This window comes from Bactrocera neohumeralis, chromosome 5, assembly GCF_024586455.1.
Source record: "Bactrocera neohumeralis isolate Rockhampton chromosome 5, APGP_CSIRO_Bneo_wtdbg2-racon-allhic-juicebox.fasta_v2, whole genome shotgun sequence".
Lineage (NCBI taxonomy): Eukaryota > Metazoa > Arthropoda > Insecta > Diptera > Tephritidae > Bactrocera > Bactrocera neohumeralis.
The window spans coordinates 52,113,566-52,135,602 of record NC_065922.1 but is presented as its reverse complement, the minus strand read 5'-3'; the positions used below and the strand labels follow the sequence as shown (position 1 = coordinate 52,135,602).

Below are 22,037 nucleotides of genomic sequence, written 5' to 3'. Positions count from 1 at the left end.
GTTACAAGCTCAGCCAACAGCGGCGCACAGGTGTTGGTGCCGGCAGGGGGCGGGGTGCCGGTGTGGCATTGCGACGCGCATAGTGCGAACAAGTGTGTGGCAAAAGCAGCTTGTGGCGGCGGCGTCTCTAATTTACAAGCACGCGCTCATTTATCCAACAACGATCATTGATCTCAAACAACGCCAGATGCCGCCCTCTTGCAGTACACATGGGGGGAGCAACAACAAATTGCGAGCATATATGCGCAATTCTATTTGAACACGAAGACAGTCGGACGGACATACATACATATGTATGTATATAAATATTGGATACGAGTTCAAGGCGTAGATTTAAGCACATATTGCACATATAAAGCGATAAATATATCAATATACACATATGTATATGTATGTATGTGTGCAATTTTGTTGCTCCTAAGTTGTTGCCGATTTGTTTTATTATTTCGTTGTTGCTGTTGTTTTTACTTTTCGCTTGTTACAATATCTTGGTCAAGTCTAATTATGTACACTTTCTCCCGAACAAACGCGCTTACTCAGCTGAGCATATACGTAAGTATGTATTAGTGCATGTATGTATGTATGTATATGTGTGTGCATTGGACACGCCAAGCTTCAGTCGATATGATCGGCATACATAAGCACTTGCCCACGTTTATATACATACATTCGCACATATATTCATTCAAGCATTCATACAGGTCTAATTGCTACCGGTTGCCACCAAAAAAGAACACATCCGCACACATACACATACTCATATTCATGCAGTCATAGCTATGACTATGCACACATATGCTCTGTTTGTCTTTACTGCCATTTTCTTATCATCCGCCTCATTTTGAAATCTTAGATTTAGAGCCACTCAGTTGCAAATTGCAAATTCGTTCGGTTCTTTTGCTAAATCGACGAATATGCAAGTTGCCGCAGGGAATACGAGAAGTTAGTGAAGTTTTATTGGGTTTTTAGAGCACACGATTAAATGAGGCGCACGTACATATGGAAATTTATTGTTTTTGAGGTGAATATATTTGTATGAATATTATAAAATATACACACATAGGTTCATACATACTATGTGTATGAAGCTAACTATATTTTTCAAAAAATATAATCGGTTGGCTAATTGTATGCCCGAACTCACTTGCTCCAATTACGGAAAAAAATCCGAGAAAGCTTTAAATTCTTCTGCTTCTTTGCATAAACTCTTGTGAAACATATAAAAAAAATTTCAATACAAGCACTTGAGCTTCAGTTTGTATGGCAGCTATATGCTGTAGTGATCCGATGTAAACCATTTCAGGCAACAATCCGTGGAAAATTTCATGAATATATCTAATCAAATGAAAAAGCTTTCCATACAAGCACTTTATTCAAATCGTTCAGTTTATATTCAGCTGTTCCGACAACTGAGCGGCTCTTGAAAAAAAGCACGCATGTAAAATATCAAAAAGATATCTCAGAATATGAGGAACGAGTGCGTGTATATGGTATATGCCGTTGTTTGTTCGATTCCCACTCTCCAAGCTTGGAGATAGACAAGTTAAGGGATGATATACCATATACAGTAAAGTACTTTAATAGTCGGTGAAACATTTTGGAAAATTTTGAGACCCCTCAATCAGAGCCGGAACATTTTCGAAAAAGGTTGACTAGGGATGAGGAAGAAGAAAACTTCAAAAATCAAAAAAAATCTTATTACTCTATATGAAAACCGATAATGATAAAAGTACAAGAGAAAAATTTAATTTTTTACAAAATGCTGATTCGCGAAAACAAAAGTGATTTTTAAGGAACAATTTACACTTCAGAGTTTCTTACAAACCTTCAACTTGTTCTTTATTGGCGTAGACAGCGCTTAATTCTTATAAATACGCTCATATTTCCCAAACTGATGGTCGGAGTGTTATTTTCAACAAATTTTATAAAATTTCATTAAATCATTAAATTTGATTACGAAAGTAATCGAAAGTCGATGAAAATAAAAGGTGCTCACATTCTTTATGAGATACATAGATTTTATGGCAAGGGAGACTTATTCTCTACAGCTCATCAATTCTTTATAAATACCTAAGTTGATATTATAAGCAACTTCATACCATTCTAACACGGAATAAAAAAAATTATTATTTTAAGGTTAAGGTAGCAAAACAAATAATCGATATTTAAATCAGAAACATATGTATACCTATCGATTTCAGCTTATTTAAGGAAATTAATTTTAGGAATCGATAAACTAAAAAAGTAATCGATATCAAATTAAGCAAATCGATATTTTTCGATTACTAGAGATGTGGTGGAAACTTAATTTAAGCTTCCATTTATTAAATTACGAAAATATTATTTAAGCATCAATAACGCTTTGCAATTATAAAAATTATTCGATATCAAAATAAAAAATATCGATAAATTGCAATATAACACATTTCATCGAATAGCAAGGAATGAATAATTAAAATTAAAATCAGAAATATCGGCACAAATCAAGCTCAACTCATTTAAGGAACTGAAATTTAAGAATCGATAAACTAAAAAAGTAATCGATATCAAATTAAGCAGATCGATATACTTCGATTGCCAGCGATTTGGTGGAAACCTAATTTAAGGTTCCATTTGATAAATTATGAAACTACTGTCTAAGCATCAATAAAAGATAATTCGAAATTATGAAAATTAATCGATATCAAAAAAAAAATTTATAAATTGCAATTTAACACTTTTATTCAAATCGAATTAAAACGGCCTTGAAATTCTTTACGAAAAACACTTGGTCATTGCTCCACTTATACTAAGAGTTATACTAAGTTCAATACAAAACTTAATTTCGTGGATTATCTCACTAATTTATTCATGTTAGCCTAAGTTCATAACCTGCTCTCTGTGTACGTTACAGCCTAATATATATGAAATTTCTCTGCAAAACACTGATTTTGCGGCAACTGTTAGCGACTTTTGCAATTAATAATCCATCAGTAGAGTTTTCGATTGCACAAAATTGTGATATTTTATTGTAAAATTTGCAGCACCAATAAGAATGTTAAACTTGAGACTTAAAGAAGAGTCTAATATAAATTTGAGTAATTGAAAGCATGGACTGAAGGTTATATTAGCTAGCGAGCACAATCTTTCATTTTTTTTGCGAAAAAATAATTGTGTTCTAAGGCATACTTTTAAGGGCTTTTACTTAATTTCTTGATGATTTAATTTTACTATGTTTTCTACTGAATGACTCACATCTTGTGAAATAGCGCAAACAAATAGACAATTTCTAGAAATTGTCTTTGCAACTTACTTCAAACTGATACACAAAAGAGCCAAGTAATTTTTTTATAGAGAATACGCTATGCAATACAACACTCAAGTAACTCGCAAAGAAAGTTATATTGTTCAGATTTGCTAAAAGGCATGGCACAGCAAATTAAACGCCGCACAAAAGAATTGGTTTGTTAAATGCCACAAGAAAGCAGACCCAGACAGCTGCGACGCACAATGCCATTATTTTGCTTTTGCCTCGCAACTTTTGTAAAAATATGTGTACTAATAAGCCTGCATACAATAACTACAACAATGCACATTCGAGTGCGTGTGTGTATGTATTTGGCAACCCATTTTCCACTCGGCGCGGCATTGTGTCTACACTGTGGCACATTGTGTGCCTTCACTCCGTGCAACAATTGATTGCAATTGATGAATTTGAACTTGGTTTGCAACGCTCTGGTCTGCTGAATTTCGTCTGCTGATCGCAACCACAGGCGCAACTGTATGGCCGGGCTTTCTTTGTGTGGCTGCGTAAAGTTTTATTGACATCCCACTATAGCGTTGCAAGAAGTCGGTTTCAGCTAACTGGTTGCTCTACAAACTTGCAGTTAGGCTGGGAGAGTACTGTGATGTACTCGTATATACATATGTGATTTCTTGATGTGTATGTATGTATGTAGGTGGGTTGGAAAACCGCAAAATAGAGGTTCCATAGAATAATGTTCGATAACCACACATATTTGTTGGCAAAGCCTAAGTGCTGCAAGTACAACATGTGTCTGAATGTGCAGCTCTTTGTATGCCCGGTGAGTCATGATGCATGCGTATACTCATTTGTACACACGCATATATGTATGTATGTCTGCACGCTGCAGTAATACAAGTTTTCTTCAATTGAAGGTCTTCGCTGTAATTTTGTTGTTAAATGAACATACTTATATTATACATACATATGTAAGTGCTTACGTCCATGTAGATATGTGTGTGTGATTATGGAAGGTTTAGTGAGCAAATTGTTGCTATGATAGTTTATAGTTTGCTGTATAATTGTAAAAAAATAATTTATATGTTTAATTTTTTCATCAGGTGGCAACAACGTTCGAAAAAAAACTATTTAAAACATTCAGATGGCTTTCTTGAAGTTTTTATAATATTTTAATGTTTATTTTTTATAACAGGTGGCAACTCTATCTAAGAACTTATTCATATATAAGAAAATTTTTATTTTATGCATAAGCATAAAGCTATATTATTTACATAATTCGCTATATAATTGCAAAGGAATAATTTATATTTTTTATTTTTTCGTCAGGTGGCAACTCTGTTCGAAACAAAATTTATTTAAGGCTTTCATATGGTTTCCTTAAAGTTTTTATAATTTAATGTATTTATTTTCAGTTATATTTTTATGACAGGTGGCAACTCTATTCAGCATCTTTAAATTAAGAAAATTTTAGACTGAGTAGCTATACATATATGTACATATGTACACGTATGTAATTTTCGTTTGTATGTTAACACTGGGTAATTAAGAAAACGCCAAAAACTTATTTACCGTTAGTTTGTTTGTGGTTTGTAAAATCCACAAAGTTCAAGTAATTATGAAGTTAGTATGTGAGACTGCTTTGAATATTTTTTAAATATTAATCTTAAACAATTTTTAATATTTTCATTTAAAATTTTTGTAAATGTGGCAACTCTGTCAAAAAATACTTTGAATTAAAAAAATTTATTTGGATATTTACATATAATATTTGCGTAATATTACCACTGTTTAAATTCTACATTGTCAACAATTCGAAATCAATCAATTTGAAAAAATTAACCGTTAGTTTTTCTCTAGTTTTCGTATCTTAAACCAAAAATCTCTATTTATTAGGTTCGAAGTCAGCGGCCAGCGCTGATTATTTTCCAAATGACTGGAAATTTTGCACCATTTTCAGTTCAACTTTCATCAATAGGTGGCAACTCTATTACTTTGAATTTAATAAAATATTGTTTTATAAGATTATAGTATATATAAAAAAATGTCTAAAATATTATGTAAAATTTTTAAATTTTCAGTTATTTTTTTAATATATGGCAACTCTGTTACTTTAAATTAAAAAAAAAAAACATTGTTTTATAAAGATATTATATCTACTATAATGCAATAATGTCTTTCTAAAATATTATGAAAAGTTTTAAGCTATATTATCTCGATAGATGGCAACTCTATTACCTTAAATTAAAGAAATTTATTTGCATACATTATTTTCGTTTTTTTATTATTACTATTTTTGAAATGCCAAAATATTGAAAAAATTTATTAACCGTTAGTTTTTCTCCACATTTCGTTTCTTAAGCCACCAATTATGGCGTTTACGAGCATTAAAAACGAAGTGAAGCGTGTAAGACTCATTCCATCGGCGCTGTGCTAAATTGTGCGTAGAATTGCGTGTTGCTAACTTTTCAGTTGTTTTTGTTTTTGTATTTGGATTGCACATTTTGCTGCATGCAACTTTCAAAACCAGTTGACCAAGTGGCCGCAATTTTTCTGCACACTCATGTGCTTGAAGGATTTTTTAATTAATTATTTCGCTATTATTGAGAGTTTTACCAGTTTTGTTAAGATTATTCAACGCATGCAAGCATATTATTGGCAAATTTTAGCTTTTTTCAACAAACCAAGTCGATTAATATTAATAATTTAGATGCCGGAGCGATTTATTGGCATAGCGGTGGATTTTAACGGTGCTAATTAGTAACTACAGATAGTTAATGGTTTTATAGCTGTATACAGTTGTACATTGCTCGTAAACGTGAAAGTATGTATGTATGTACATACATATGTCAACTAGAATGTATTTAAAATTTGAGTATGATTTTAACTAAAAGTAGTGTTGCCACTCTTATTATATATCTTATAAGATTTAAAAAAAAATTGTATGTATAATGTAAATTGTAAAGATTCATAAAATTAAACGTAGTATTTTGCCACATTTTACGCAAAAATTATTTATTAGAGTTGCCACATGTTCCAAATTTTTTGTTAAAGGAAAAATAGCTAACAATCATAAGAATATATAAAATTAGGTGGAGTATTCTAACAAACTCTTTTACGCGAATACTATTTTTTAGAGTTGCCACATGAACTAAAAATTGTTGTTAAAGGAAAAATAATTATCAATCCAAAAAATTATAAAAAAATGGAGTATTTTGATAAACTGTTTAACGCAAATATTATTTTAGAGAGTTGCCACATGTCCCAAATTTTTTTGTTAAATAAAAAATTATCCAATGTGCACTGAATTGTACATACATATGTATGTACCTATATGGCTGCAAAAATCAAAATTTTTTTTCAAAACTTTTAGTTCATTTTTTTAGGGTTGCCATTTTTGTTAAACTTTTTAGGTATTTATTCGGAAATTACAAAAATAAAATACAATTATGTATGAAATGAGATTTTTAAAGAAATTAATTATTGCCAAATACATTGTGACTATTGCCAGCTAAATTTAAATACTAAATAATCTTTCTTAAATCTTTTTACACAAATAAAGCTGTGAGTTTAGGATAGGGTTGTCACTAAAAATATGTATATATGTATGTAAATATGTATTGAGAGTTAGTAAAGAGTTACTTTTCACAAAAATATAATTTAAAAACGTTGCCACCTAATTATAAATTTTGAAATTAAAAAAATTAATTAATAGTTTGTGGTGTCTATGGAAAAAAAGTTACGCAATAACAAAAATAACTAAAAATACATTACTTCGTGACGTTGCCACCTGGTTTTAAAAATAAACAAATTATTAAAAAGAAATTTTACAATAATATCTATGCAGGCCAAATCATTTCCAAAAATAAAAAAATGTTCATACATTTCCGCACCCACCCGGAAGTTATGTCTTCAACAAAGTTTATTAACTGTTTTTTTTTTGAAGAAACAAAAAGACACTCATACTTACATATATATCCATATATGTGAGTGAACGAGCGAGTAATCCAGCCATATATGTATGTACGTGCCTAAGCTGCTAAAATACTTATGTAGGCATATCTCTATAAGTATACTTAAATATATGTATGTTTGTATGTATACAGAATTTACTTAAAAGGCAAATAGTCTTCAGGCGAGATCAATCATTTTCTACGGAGCTAGCCACACTCAGTGCACCTATGTGTGTCACGCGAGACTTTAGGAGGTAAAAAAGTATTAGAAAAGACCTCCATATAAAAACCCTAGCGTCTTAAAGTCGTCTGCAGCCGAGTAATTCGTTTATTTTTCCGCGTAACAAAACTATTTGCCTTCTGCATACTTCAGCATTTGCCCATATTACTTGCGTATGTTGTTGCTGTTGTTATTGTTGTTGGCACGTTTTCACTAGCACAAATATTAGTTTAACTAATTTTAACATTTTGCTGTTAGACTCTTTTAATTTATATAATCAAATAAGTAAATCTGTGTGTAAAAATAACGAACAAGTAAAAGTGGCGAACTCGGTATGTATTAGTAATCCAACACTAGCTCACTGTTTTCTCTTTAATTTTCTCTTGGCTATTTTTTTGTATTTTTTATTTTAAAGGGTCAGTAGGGTAATCTTTTTTTCAACATTTTTTTTGTTTGCATTTTCTGTTCACTTTACCATTGGAAGGTTTCGAAAAAGGCCCAAAAATAATAATACCGCTCGACGTTTTTTTCAACGTTTATGTCCATCTTTGTAGGCGTTTTCAGTACCTCAAACTTTAAACGCGTTTTTCTCAAAACACACTTTTTTAAATTGGCGGACATGATTCCGGTCGAACTACTCAACCGATTTGCTTTTTTTTAAATGTTCACAAAACGCCTGGCTATCGTCCCTATAATTTTTATAATTTATTGACAATGTTGTGACAAAATGTATGTAAAAACAAGAAAAAATATACCTTTCACAGGTGCATTCCTTTTAGTAACTATGTGTTCAGTTTGTACGGAAGCTATATGCTATAGTAATCCGTTCTGAACAATTTCTTCGGAGATTACATTATTGCCTTAGAAAATAATCTATACCAAATTTGGTGAAGATACATTATCAAATGTGAAAGTTTTCCATACAAGAACTTGATTCCGATCGTTCAGTTTGTATGGTAGCTATATGCTATAGTTGACCGATCTGACCCATTTCTTCGGAGATTTCATTGTTTCTATGGAAAATAATCTATACCAAATTTGGTGAAGATACATTATCAAATGTGAAAGTTTTCCATACAAGAACTTGATTCCGATCGTTCAGTTTATATGGCAGCTATATGTTATAGTGGTCCGATATCGGCCGTTCCGACAAATGAGCAGCTTCTTGAAGAGAAGAGTTTTCGTGACAAACTTAATATACCCTGTTCAGGGTATAAAAAACATGGGGAATAATTAAAACAAAACGTTAATTACGGTTTATTTATCAACATTTTTTCATGATTCTAGTAGGGACGATAACCATTCACGTACTTTTCAAGAATAAATTAGGTTTTTGAGTTTCAGATGATCCAAACCTGAGAAATCGTGTCCGCCAGTGAAAAAACGCATCTCATTCACCCAGCCGTTTCTCCGACAGACGACATCAAAAATTCCGAAAAAATTTGTTTATACACTCCACGATATACCTCATGATATGTGAAAAAAATTCTATTGTAGAATAAAAATTTCTATGAAAAAAAATGTCAAAAAACAGGCCAGATTACCCTACTGACCCCTTAAGGAGAGAGAGAACTTTCTCTAATCAGTATCACTTACTTTTTTGTTTTTAAATTCTAATACGTAACTGTGCTGCTTGTCAATAGTTGCAAGAATATACATACATACTATATGTAGGCATGTAAGTTGTTTCGACTTAATTTTTCTTGAATAATGTCATTTGTTCCGAAAAATATAAAATAAATGGATTTTCTTTGCTTTTTTGGCTTTCTTAAAAAGAAGTATAAAATTTACCAAAAATGATATAAAGTTATAAAGTGTAAAAAAGATATACATAAGTTTTGATTTTCTTACCGGACTTGTAATGTTTGTACTGAAAAAGGCAAAAAAAATAATTTGGAAATTAGATTAAATTTTTACTTAATTTCTTGATTATAAAGTATAAAAATATAAAAGTAAAAAATATAAAGTATAAAAATTATACTAAATACTTAATAATAATAGAATAATAAAAATTTAAAATTTTGCCTAGAAATATAACGACTGATCCAAGTTGAAGTACTTTTTTCAATAGCCTTATTTGACAGATCACGCATGAGTCGTGTCAAGCTGTCATGTGACTTTGGTTCAGTCTTGTTGAGCATTTCATCATGGAAAGACTTGCGCCTGAGCAACGTTTATAAATCGTTCAACTTTATAACGAAAATTCGCGCGCTTCGCTCAACTCATGATCAACATAAGCGTACTATTCGCAACACCATCATCCAACTTCAGATCCAGCATTCATTATTGGATAATAATTGACTGAATAGACCTCGTCCAGCATGCAGTGAAGAAAATATAGCATATGTAGCTGAGAGTGTAGATCCTGCAGATTCGATTTGCCATCATTCGCTATGCCCATTTTACGTCGAAATATTAATTTGAAAGCGTACAAAATACAGCTTGCGCAAGAACTGACGTCGCTCGACCTTCCCAAGCTACATTGATTCGCTCTTTGGGCTCTTATAGAGATCCACGAAGATTCGACGTTTCGAGTAAAATTTTTTTGCGATGAGGACCATTTCTGACTCAATCTATATGAAACATGCAAAATTGCTATATTTGGGACAAAATGCAACCTGAAGAGATTGAAGAGATGACATTTCATCCAGAAAAAACAACGGTTTGGTGTAGTTTGTGTCCCGGTGGAATCATGGGTCCATATTTCTTCAAAAATGAAACCGGAGAGAACGTAACCGTCAATGAGGACCTTTATCGCGCCCTAATAACCGACTATTTGATGCCTGAAATTGAAGCTCGAAATCTCGAAGTTGCAATGAGGAAGATGGGGTGGAAACACAGGACACTTTTTTTTTGCTGTCCAGCTTTGGCCAAACTAAGTTTGATGCACTCGGTGGCCATACTTTCTACGTACCTTGCGAATTGACTGGACTTAATATTAGCAGCCTAAATAAATTTGCGGCCGACACTAGGAGTTTTGTTAGTATGAGGCGGTCTCTTTGATCTTTGAGTTCTGGACAATACAACGAACAACCGTTTAACATTTGTTCAAAAATACATTGTATAATTTTCTATTTTGAGTATAGTTTGAGCTGCAATTGGTTTCGTTAGAACTAGTTAACCACTAGCTACTTGAAAACTAATTAGAAAGGTTGCCAAAAGTTTCTATAACAGTGCCTCAAAATTACTTTCACTAACTCAATTTGTTTTGAAATGGCTAATACGCTAAAGAAATAAGCAGCTGCTTTAGCCCAAACTATTTCAAAATCATTTCCAAAAACAAAAAAGAAAGTGCTGCCAGCGGGATATGAGCTTTGCTATCCATAAGCTGCTTTCAGTCACGTTTTCATCTCCATTGGCATTGACATTGAGCGCACAAAACTGCAATCCTTTTGTTGGCAAACAGTAATTGTATTAACCGCACAAATGCATACATATATATGTATGTACATATGTTATTACAATATTTGAATGTCATTATTGCAATCAATGTCAAATTATTTGTGGCTGACAAACGGCGGCAGGCTCGCATTTGGGCGTGTAAATGTGTGCTTGTGTGCCTTTTTGAGTCTGCACTTGACTGTATGTAGTTTGCACTTCATGTTCGCCATGGCATACTTGTGGCAACACAACAATAACAACAACAGAATTACATAGGTACATACAGTCTGACTGTGAAACATAACGCCTTTGGCCAAGGTTATTGCTGGGCAGGCCACCGTGCGTATGGAAAAGTCGTTACCGCAAATTTATGCTTACAAAAACAATAAAGCAACAACAGCGCTTGGTTTGCAACAAAGTATGGGGGGATATTGAAAAATAATAATTATAAATTGCATGCATAAATAACATGGCATTTAAAGTAGCAAATTCCCATAATCATCATATTCGTAAGTGCAAACGTTTTACATTTCATTTTGACCTCAAACGGCGCACATCTTCCCAGACAGCTTTTATTTGTTGTTATTACTTGTTTTTGCTTTGCTAATCTCATTATCTCCAACCTCAAGTAGGCGAGCGCTCACGTGTATTAACCTGCACAATGAAGTCATGCATAGCTCGTGTGCTTGTGTGCTTGTGTTTACATTGGAGATTTATAAGATTTACATACATATTTATATGAATATTAACACCTTTTTAATTTGCATATTATGTTATTTTTAGCAGAGTTATTATTGTTTGAGGTTAGAGGTTTCTTAAACATACGCTGCGATGATCGCTAAGGAAAATTTATGCAAATTTATAGGATTATTATTTTTTCTCCCATAACTTAGTCAATAAAACTCCTTCGAATTCGAGAGTGAAAAAATGTTAGGGAGCACAAATTTTGTGAAATTGAAGAATATATATTTTTTTTCATATTTCGAAACTCTAAGATTAGCTTCATAAGGTCATCTTTCATCGCGTTTTTCTCGAAACAGCAGTTTTCAAAGGACTGTTTTTTAGCGCCGTCGAAGACCGTCTGTAACCCGTAAATATTAAATTTTTTCAGAAAAAAATTGTGGTATCTTCAGGGTAGGTACCTCGTGATAATCCTCGCATTTTTACTAAGTTTAAGTTTGAAGTGAAAACTTGTTTGTCTATCCGCCATCAACATCACTCCGAAGTAACTGAGTTTTTCTTCAAGACCTGAGTTGTTCTTCTAGGGTCCACTGCTACAAACAATCCTTGAAGGAGCTGGGAGCTGAATGATTGGAGGCAGCTTATGAGAAATGTGACCGCAGCTACCCCCGCCCGCAGCTTCATTTTATGCCTATGTATAGGACTGGAAACCCAGATGATATTAGCCGAGTTGAACGAACTGAGAGTTTAGTCATTGCCTGCTTGCATAACCTAACGCAGTGCGGCTTTGTATTGGTGCACCGGTAGCCTTTGTTTCCGCAGTTCACTATAAGGTTATGGACTTCCTGGTAAAAGCAGGAGTCCACTTGGCACCTTCTGTTGTATCAAAAATTTAGTGCCGGAAATACTGATTTGTAATCGTTTAGTTTGAAATTAAATTCTGCGTGTGGATTACAGAAGAAGCCTCCTGTTCCTATTTCATCCTTTGTACCCGTCGTTAAATATGTAAATCTCGCCGTTAGAACTGTCGATCACAGAACCATTTGTCCATTCTCCTCTACTGGGGAAAGAAAAATTTGTGTATAATTGCCTCGGACGCATTGTAAATTTAGTTCCAGTTTCTTAACAAGGTCGATTATGATAACATATGCGTGGTGACACCGAGACTGGCTCCAATGGTCCAATTTGATGAGCCCGCAGCCAGTAAACAGTGTATCATATGTATTCATCAGATATCGGGGATGACTTCGATTAAGATTCCTCCCTGAACAAAGCACAGAGAGGTCGTTTGCGTAATAGACGCTGTTAAAGTTCTCTCTGTCATGTGAAAGTAGCAATTCATTGATCATTGTGATTCAAAGCAAGGAAGATAAGATGATTCCTTGCGGGGGTCACAAGTGATCTTATAGGGTGAATTCTCGTTTAAGGAACTTTCAATTGTCCCAACTACCGCATGTAGGGCGTTATCAATCGATTTCACTTCGATGTACGCTTATTGCCCAAATTTGAAACAGTTGGATTGGGATTTGTCCTTTGTGAGACCGTCGCGGATACTTTCCATACTTTTTAGTAGGAAAGAGGTTAGATTGATCAGTCTATACGATTTTGACAAAGCGTAGTTTTCCTTTTCCGATTTTGGTATGAATGTAGCATTGTCCTTCTACCACCTACTTGGCATGGACGCTAGACGCAGTTATTATACCATATGTATATTACAACGCGGTGAGACAGTAGATCTGCACCGTTCTGTTCAAGATAGCGGGTAATATACCACCCGTACTGGCCGCTTTGAACATTTTGAAACTACTAAACCATTTCATAACAATTGCTTAGGTAAAGACGAGACCGTCTTCTTGACAGGAAAGATTGACCGGTTGTCAACTATAATAAAAATTGAAAACATAGTCTTACTAACGGGTAATCCAGGAAGAAGTACTTTTTTCAATAGCCTTTTTTGACAGATCACGTGTGGGTCTCAAGCTGTCAAGCTATTTTTGTTCAGTACTGTTTGGCATTTCATCATGGAAAGACTTACGCCTGCCATAGAAAAAATATCCGTTTGGACTATTCGATGTTATAGCATGTAATTGTAGTCATTACAATTATTATAAAAAATGTATTTCGATTGTTGACTCTTTAAGTAGTTATCACATTTAAGAATTTTTAATTTAAATAAAGTAATCACTGCAATTATTAATAATTATTTTAAATACTTGAAAGCTCTGCCATGGTTGGCAAATATTTTATTTCATCCATTCAAGGACATCCGGTTGGCTTAATCGTTGTTGTTGTTTATTTTTGTAATATTTTAATATTAATAATGCATTTTTGAGTACTTTCAATTCTCCTACGCCAAAGTAATCAAGCAATAATTTATGCCAACTTAAAGAATCACAAAGCTTTTTTACGAATTCTGCATATCTTATACGTTTATCGCAACTTGGCATCAGCAGCCCTTTTAAATGCTTTCGAAAAAAAAAATTATATAAAATTTATGGGGTGTAAAACGTAATAATGCACACACGTAAGCACAGTCGTAAATGCAGCGAAGGTGTCAGTAAATGAGCGTCAATGACGAAGCGCTGTGACAGCCGACAGGCTGCAGGGCAATCAAAGCGGCAAAACGATTACCGCAGATGAGCATTTTTACAACTTCAGCTTTTACATACATACTGTGCATACAAACTTACATATAATCTTGTATGTACATATGTGTCTTTATACTGAGCTGGATGAAAAGAATATTTATGCATGCGAAAGTCAACTGTTATTGGTACATAACTACAATAAATAGCTATAAATAGGTGTTGGCAGTGTTGCATTTATGGAAATATGTGTGTATATATGCTTAACTGCAATTTAATATTGATATGCATACAGACAGACGTATATTTTTATGAGCATTAAAATATTGAAACCCTCTACAATTGAAATTGCCTCCATATATTGTTGTTGCTGTTTGGTTGCATTCACCAAAGAAATCATATAAATGTCCGTGCGGTCTAATGAGTCAATGCACTTCATCTTGTTCTTGTTAAAGAAGAATTTTCTTTGGTGAACTTTTGCTACGCAACTATTTTTATCACAGAGGTATTGAATTGCATTGAATTACTTTTTTCTTATAATTACCACTGTGCCAATATATGGTAATTTGCTATGTTTCCATAAAATGAAAATAAATTTTCTCGATAAAAAATGTTCAAGACAGAATTGGGTACATAAAAATTGTTACTGTTCGATATTAAAAAACATTACTTATTTAATAAAAAATAATTATTAAATAGAAATATTATTACTATTTAATTAACTAATAATCATATAATTAAAATTTAATCATATTTCAAGCATTTAAATATTAAAAAAAAAAAACAAATAATTATTATTTATTATTTTTAATATTTTATTGTTTATAAAGGGTCACCCCATATCGAGGTGTCCTACTTTTTGAAAGAAAAAACACTCAAAAAATTTTACTAATCAATCTTTTCTATATTTTGTTTATTTACAGTTTACAACAGCATTTAAAAAATTCTGAAATTTTTTAAAAACTTGAAAACAACACAAAAATAAACAAAATGGGCGAACGACGTGGTACAAAAGCTTTGGAATTATGGTGCAGACGTATGACCGAGGGCTATCCAGGTGTCAAAATCGATAATATGACCACATCATGGCGAGATGGTTTGGCATTTTGCGCTATGATACATCACTTCCGCCCAGATTTAATGTAAGTTGCTTCAAATTATTTTAATTGTATTAAAAAAAAAGAAAGATATTTCGTTGAAGACTAGATTTTCGCTAGACAGTTATTGCCAAAAAAGTCTTAATGTCAAGTTTGAAATACTAATAAAGGAAAGTTATTTTTTCTTTAAATAAAACTTAATTATAGTAATAGACAATGAATTTAAATTCAAAACTCTTTACAAAACATTATTTTCAGACATTTTTACTTTCCTTTTAGAATTATATTTAAATAAATATGTACATACATATATTGGATTAAAGGCTTATGCAAATAAATTTTAAGAGAAAAAAAAACTTTTTCTAAATTATAATAATAATATGCTATGACACTGACATAATGCTAGTAGGCAAACTAAGTCGGCTATTATTGTTGAATTAGCTGAAGAATGAATGGAAAATGGATTATAATCAAATATGAAAGCAAAATGTTAATCGATGAAGAATAACTACCTTGTAGGAAAATCCGATGTGCGCTGATAAATGTCAGAGTAAGCTTTGAATATACAATTTAAACATTCATCTGTCAGCGAAAGCTTTTGTGTGAGATTTTATGTGCACTGATAAATGTCAGAGTAAGCTTCAAATATGCAACATTGAAAATATTTTTGTGAAAGCTTCTGTGAGCGAAAGGCTTTTATAGGCAATAGATGCCAGAGTAAACTTCGAATATACAAAAGTGAAAGCTTCTGTGAAGGAGAGTTTATGTGTGAAAGCTTAAATGAAAATTTTGTGAAAGTGTTAGAATGCAGCTTTTGCATAAGAATTTTACAGGTAATAGATGTCAGAATAAATTTCGAATACACAACAGTGAAAGCTTCTGTGTGAAAGCTTTATGGAAATTTTTTGAAAGTGTTAGAATGCAGTTTTGTACAGGAATTTTACATACAATAAACAATTTATTTGTATTATTGAGAATAGAGAAAGTTGTAAATTGAAAACTTCAAAAAATACGTACAGTGATAGCTTGGGAATTTCATAAAGAAAATAAATTGACTGTGTGAAAGCTTTTATAAATCTAAAACTCAGACTTTCGCTCTATCAATTATAAGTACCAGAAAATCATATGATACATTAGTAATAAAATTAATAATCTTAAAACGAATAGGAAATAAATAAAATTTTTCAAAAATTCAAAAAAAAAATTCACTATTCAACATTTTTTGAAAATATCTTGAGCAATTTTTAGCAATAAACCGTTGACTCAACGTATATAGTTGCTACTTAATCAATATATAAAGCATAATTACATTTTCAAAAATCCGAAAAAAATTACCATTAAACAAATCTTTTTCAAATTTCTAAAAGAAGTTTTACCAAAAAAAAATAATTATACTATATACATATATTTTTAGAAAAAAAAGTTTCTGAAAGCGCCACTTAGTAGATATTTTCAAATAATCCCACTAAAAGTAGTCTAGCGGTATTAAATCTAAAGGTTTTGGAGTCCACGTCATAGACTCACGAGATGAGATAATACGCTTACCTAAAGTTTCCTACAGTGAATCGATTGTTTGGCTATACGGCTTGTAGTGGACTCTTGTTGGAACCAAAGATTGCTCACGTCAACATCCACAAATTCAGACACGAAAAAGTCATTAAGCATGGCTTTGTAGCATTCCCTTGACTATAACCAGCGTTATCTTTTAAAAAATATGGACCAATCATTCCATCTGTATATAGGGCTCACAACACATTGGCTTTTTGAAAATATAACGGCTTCTCAACAATGGTTTGGTAGGTTATCATCACTTCATACCTGAACAAAATTTTCTTGAGCAAATTGGGATCGATGGCCATCTCATTTGAAGAGTTTGGACCTTATAGAGCTGCTTGGACCTTAAAATAAACCCCTTTATAATTTGGCAAAATGACATTTTCTCTGTTAACTTCAATCTAATATCTCCGCAGGGAACATTTTTCAGCTTTTAATATAAATGTAAACACGCAGCGCATAAACCTACTTCCAGTTGGGATAAAATTTTTAACGACAAAGGTCAAAGAACCTGGCTTTGCTACAATCCCAACAATGTACCAAATACATACATATGTGCTTATGTATGTGTGTGTCTGCGTGCATGTAAATATGTAATCACGCAACAATCGAGCTGGCAAGCACGCAATGCATACGAAATTAGTAGTTAGAAAGGCCATTGTAATAAAAACGTCTATATATACATACATACAGATGTTTTGCTTTTTTAAAAAGTAGTGTTGTTGTTTTCATTTGTATAGCTGCGTTTAACTGTATGACAGCTTTTAATATCCAGATAGTAGTTTCAGAAGTTTCAGTCATTTAATACCACTATTTATGCATAAACATACAGACAAACAAACACACATATGTATTTATGTATATTTCCTATGTGCTTTGACAACAAAAAGTCGGTAGACGAGTTGCCGGCAGCTACACCAAACAATAATAATTATAATCACAACAGTGTTACCGGTTTTTATGACAAATTTGGCTTAGATCGCCGCTTTATAGCGGCATTTTCCGTTTGACATAAAAGAACAACGAAAAAGCACAAAGCCAAATAAAACAGTTTTGTTTAGATTTGTAGATGCGACATGAAGCCAAACACACAAACACATATGTATATATGTATAAATATATATGTACTTGTATGTATGTAAGGTATATATATTTGTATGTAACTAAATGAATTAAAAGCCCGAGGTAACCACACTGTCAAAGCAGGTTTTTCTCTAGGTCACATTCTAAAATTTAATGAAAAATTAAGCAAATCTCCTAAACTTTTTGCCATTGTACTCCGAAATTAAAAGGATTTTTATTTTTCGTGTAAATAATAATGACGAAAACAATTAAGAGGTGACATGCTAAAAGCCGAAAATAAAAAAAAATTCTGTTTTATAAGCCAATAAAACCAATGAAAAAGTTTAAAGCTTTTCACAAAGCAAAAAAAAAATAATTTACAAAAGAAAAATGTTTTTAAAAAGTCATTAGTGAATGTCATATTAAAGCGGCTACGCTTGTCGGGAAATTATATTCGGTTCCGAGTTGGGCAGTGTTGGAAAAAGTATTCAGAACTCGATTTTCAAGAGTATCCGAGTTTTAAAACTATTGATGGTGAATACTCCAAACGCTCAGTACTCACAAGTTTTCAAAAGACGAAAAATAACTGATATAAATTAAATAAACTGCCAGAATGAAATGCCCAGCAATTAACGGTGCCTGAAGCTGCAAAACAGTGAAAGAACTAGCGCTGAAACTAACCCATCCACGCCATGCAACACGTAAGGCCTTTACGTAAAACACACGTCCACAGTATTTTCGGTCAATTTTCATTTAAGGTAGTAGTCTGGTAACTTATGCATATTTTCATGACTTTTTGGAGCGTGGTTTGATATAGGAAAATAAAAATAAATTATCTTGAATATTTAGAGTGTTTTTATTTACTTATTGAAAATACATATAAAAAAAATGTATTTGAAAAAATTTAATACTTTATTACTACTAATTATTATTGTCACTCGAATATGGAACCTCAAAAAAAAAAATGCACGTGGGTGGCCCGGGTGATTTTGGCTCGTGATGTTATGTGAAATCAAATATTCTTAATTATTCTTAATCTATAGACATGTCATTCTGGTCGGAACTACTGAAGTTAAATTTGAAGGGTAAATAACAAAATGGCGGACTTTGAAAGAAAAAGTCCTTTTATTTTAGCAAAGAAAGGGTTGTAAAATAAAAAGTTAGAGGTGAAAAAAATTCTCGTTAGTAGCGACGAGAACCATGAGTGTGTAGAACAGTATGTTTAAATTTGAAAGCATATGCAGTATATTCTCAAGACATTGTACTTTCAAATTAAGCAAAAAAAAATGTTTCGATTTTTTGAACCAAAGTTACCAGACTACTACCTTAAGAAACTCAGAGATACATACATATTTTAACATAAAGATCTAATAGCGTTGTAGATAACAACCGGTAATTTAATCGATAGATAACCGACAGAATGGATTTAAAATACCAAGAAGTTATACCAAGTCAAATAGCTACCTAAAACCTCTCTTATATTGACTTGAAATCCTTTCTTCTTTTGCTTTGTTGCAAGTTAAGGCTTTTTTAGTATTTTTCAACATAATCTTTTAAGATGGACGGATTTCAACTATTTTGACACTGTGCTTTGTGAAAGCGTGCTTGAAAGACTTGTACTCACGAATTTTGGCTAATATAGCTTTAAGGATTCGTGAAACAAGTACATAAAGCCTATTAGGTGTGGGACCACGCCTACCTTTTAAGAGTATTTAAATCTCATATACCTTTCACCAAATTACAGTTTTGTATCGTAAATTTTGGGTTAGTTATAGCTTTTCGATTAGCAACATTTTGTGGATTGGTAAAAAACTTCAAACGTAGAAATACCGTTGCTCGATTACTAGATCTGTAAAGAAGCGAATCGAACAAATAATTGGTATAAGTTGTTTTCGTTTTGCTAAACGACGAAGAATAACGAATCCAACTATTGCTGGTATAAATTAAATAAGTCGTGACTTGCTGTATATTTTATATGCCAGAATACCAAGCAAGAACCCAGCAAAGAACCAGCGCAGAAACTAATCCATGCTCGCCGTGCAATTCATAAATCCTTTGCTTAAGAAATGGTTGAACGATCACATGTACACCGATGTACATCGGTAATAGCTGTCAATTATGCTTTAAGAAAATCATGGATACTTTATCACAAAGCTCTAATAATATTGTTGGATAATAACCAGTAATATAACCACTATGTAACTCGTATGATTATAAATTATACTACTTCAAGAGCTACCTAAAAACTCTCTCATATTGGTTTGAACTGCATGGTTTTATTACTGTCAGCACGATTTTTTTCGACTAGATCTGGAGTGTTTAAGCTTTGCGAAGAAAGTAAGTTTTTAGAACTTAAGCTACTTCAGACATTTTGTGCTGCCTCTTCAAAAAGCTGTTTAAAGTAATTTTAAATTACTGCGTAAAAATATATCTTGATTACTGGTTAAATGAAAGTTTTTCCAGCACGACATAATAGATCATAAAGACAGCTAACATAAATCATTAATATACTGGCTATAAAGCAAATCATCCTAATCTGCTAGCGAAAATTTTATCCTGCCCAGCTAAATTGATAAACGAGAAATGTAGCGTGACCTTAGGTTTATCCTACCAATCCTAAAATCTGCCAGTGTTTTTATGAGCTAAGTTCTATCTATCGTACATTATTATTAAAGGAATAAAGATACTAAAACTTATCGTTAGGCTTAAATTATGTAAGCAGGTTCCAGTTAGTTAGTTCTGCTTTCTCCAGGATAAGGAAACGAAGCAAATGAGTCTGATAGTGAACATGGGCAACGCGAAATATCTCCTGTCATCAAACAAACAGTTGTCGTACTCGCGACTAGGCACCCACGTCACTGTTTGCAGTCATAACTTCGAAATCGTCGATAATTTCGTCTACCTTGGAACCAGCATTAGCATCAACAACAACAACGACAGCCACGAAATCTAATGCAGAATAACTCTTGCCAACAGGGCTGAGTATGCAATTGAGAAGAAAAGTCCGCTTTCGACGAAAAAGGATCAAATTCTACATCTCACTCATCATCCCCGTTCTGCTGTATAGTGCAGAGGCGTGAACGATGACAACATCTGATGAGTCGGCCTTAGGAGTGTTATAGAGAAATTTTTTGCGGATGATTCATGGTTCTTTGCGCATTGGCAACAGCGAGTACCGCAAACGATGGAATGCTGAGAATTAGTTGCAGTAAATAATTTATTTTGTCTAATTTTTTTGGGTATTCAATATTAGATTCACACAACTATTGTTTTCGTTTGAACCCATACTCAACACATTATGCCGTTTTGATTTTTCTATTGGAGCCATATTCGGTGGTCCAACATTATAGTTCAAATATTACTAAAAATATCAAATTTTAATTCAATTAGAAGATATGACGCAGCAAAATTTGTTTAATATTTTCAAAGCTATTAAATGCCTTGTAGTTCGGGAAAATCATGATTTTCCTTCAAATCTTCATTTCGAACCTTCAAAACTTTTAACTTCTTCATTATCTATTTGGCCGCTATTGAATCAAATAACTTATTGAGAATACGCGAAACAGCGTTGAATGGAGAGTAAAGGAGGATTTTTTCCTTAGATTTCATAGTCAATGCGGGGTCTGCTTGTTTTAAGATAGGGTATATTATAAGTTAATTTTCATCCAAAAAATCTTATTCAACCAAAGAAGTCAAGAATCTGTCAATATGTCTATTTAATACGACCGATACAAAAGGTGATATATTTCGAGGTTCCCTTCTTTTTGAAAGAAAGAATATAGAAACTTCAAATTTAATAGGGAATGTTTAAAGAACATGATTCGTCAAATAAGGCTATTTAAAAATGTACCTATACTTGATACTCTGACCCGTTATAAAAGGAATTACGTGGCACTCGTAAACTGTTTCTTTTTTCTCAAACTCAAAAAGTAATTCGCTCGAGAAAGATTTCACTCAAATGAGGAAGTCAAGAAAAAGCGAATGTCTGGGTGTTTTGCAAGTTCTGATACTTAACTCCATTGAACTGGTATTGAAATGAATGAAGATCGTTTCAACAAAGGTCTTACTTAATATAGAGATTGTGTCAAAGTATAAAGCCATATTTGAATAAAAAATATATATATTTTATTATTAAGTCAAAGACTGCTTAGAGCAATTATTATATACATACATGTATAGACCCATCTGACTGATAAATCGCGTGTTGAATTGTTCTACTTCACCATTTTATATTGTAATTAAGAATAATTTGTCTTTGTTCGC

The 22,037-nt window shown here is 32.6% G+C and overlaps 2 protein-coding genes across 3 annotated transcripts in view; one reads left to right on the top strand and one right to left on the bottom strand.

The window, feature by feature from the left end:
• The window catches only part of LOC126758005 (MICAL-like protein 1), a 157,168-nt gene that overhangs the window by 49,934 nt on the left and 85,197 nt on the right, over window positions 1-22,037 (top strand). For both annotated transcript variants that reach the window (XM_050471974.1, XM_050471973.1), the window contains exon 3: window positions 14,985-15,203. In XM_050471974.1, coding sequence (XP_050327931.1) covers window positions 15,052-15,203 — 152 coding nt within the window. In that variant the 5' untranslated portion in view covers window positions 14,985-15,051. The remainder of the gene's footprint in view (window positions 1-14,984; window positions 15,204-22,037) is intronic.
• The window catches only part of LOC126758019 (uncharacterized), a 179,904-nt gene that overhangs the window by 83,939 nt on the left and 73,928 nt on the right, over window positions 1-22,037 (bottom strand). Inside the window, exon 2 of the mRNA XM_050471999.1 lies at window positions 9,266-9,284. The gene's annotated coding sequence lies outside the window, so the exon portion shown is untranslated. The remainder of the gene's footprint in view (window positions 1-9,265; window positions 9,285-22,037) is intronic.